Genomic DNA, 1072 nt, shown 5'->3' with positions numbered 1-1072 from the left:
GGGGGGCGGGGGTTGGGGGTGGGCAGAAATACACATAGTCACAGAATCGAAATGAAGGTCTGACTCCGAGGATTGCAGGATAACACAAGAGGGAAAGGGGATGCAGCACGGAAAGGAGACTGCAATATTTTAAGGGAGGCAGTAGATTTAGCCACCCGGCACTTGATCTGAATGCAATAATTATGCATGCACGGATAGGTGTTTATTGTATGCATACATGCATATGTACAAACATGCACAACCCAAACACATGCATGATGATTAACCAACACCTCTTTACTCTTCTGCAAGGCACCTATTATTTCCCTCTTTGCAATCAAGTAAAGGAAGCCTGTTTTTTTCTCACTTTGGGGAAACTTCTCACTTCTGTTTCTTTTTACAGAAAATTTGAAAGCAAAATTTAGATGCTTGGTGTTCTCATCTGCTATACATTGTGGTTGTTTACCTTTTTATTCTCTTCTTCCTCCTGCCTCCCCCCCCCACCCCCCATCCTATTTTGAGTCTGTTTTAGCATAGAAAAACACACACACATATTTGACAATAAGTGATCTTACCTTGGGTAGAAAGTCCTTGTTGAATATACATAACTGAAAAGAAAATGAATCCAACATAAGCTAGAAAGATCCCCATCATTCCAAGTCGAAGAAGAAGTCACATCAGGGTAACAGAAGCCAAAGGTGCCCTCAAAAAAGGAAGAACTAATATCTGAGTGTATGTATTTCTAAATATATGAACGGAAAGAGATTCTAAAATGTTACAAAAAGGCTCTGTATTGTAGCCCTAGCTGCGACACTGGCAGCATTCTGCTACTCAGTGGAGTCTTTTTCTTTGGGAAGAGCAAGTATTGCAATACAGTGTGGTTCAGATGAGCTGTTTCAGGCGCTGTGTTGCTTGAAGTCCAGATTCAGACTTGAAAAAAAAAAAAAAAAAACGCGTTGAAAAGTGGGTATCAGCTGCCTTCTGTGCCTTTTTTCAGCTACCTGGCAGCTTCGTCCAACGTCAGCTCCTGCTGCTCAGGATGGCGTGATGACTGCCCTCCCTACACAGTGATCCAGCTTGGGAAGGGGGGAAA

General features: G+C 42.6%; 1 protein-coding gene across 4 annotated transcripts in view; it reads right to left on the bottom strand.

Annotated features, from left to right (window-relative positions):
* The window catches only part of VSTM2A (V-set and transmembrane domain containing 2A), a 25290-nt gene that overhangs the window by 23166 nt on the left and 1052 nt on the right, over positions 1–1072 (bottom strand). For 3 of the 4 annotated variants that reach the window (XM_014938660.1, XM_014938658.1, XM_014938661.1), the window contains exon 1: positions 555–1053. In XM_014938660.1, coding sequence (XP_014794146.1) covers positions 555–633 — 79 coding nt within the window. In that variant the 5' untranslated portion in view covers positions 634–1053. Of the gene's footprint in view, positions 1–554; positions 1054–1072 lie in introns of those variants that run through there. The other variant, XM_014938659.1, reaches the window with a different exon arrangement.

The sequence above is a fragment of the Calidris pugnax genome, unplaced genomic scaffold (genome assembly GCF_001431845.1).
Source record: "Calidris pugnax isolate Ruff unplaced genomic scaffold, ASM143184v1 scaffold13, whole genome shotgun sequence".
In the NCBI taxonomy this organism is placed as follows: domain Eukaryota; kingdom Metazoa; phylum Chordata; class Aves; order Charadriiformes; family Scolopacidae; genus Calidris; species Calidris pugnax.
The sequence above is the reverse complement of the archived record's forward strand: the minus strand, read 5'-3'. Positions and strand labels throughout refer to the sequence as shown.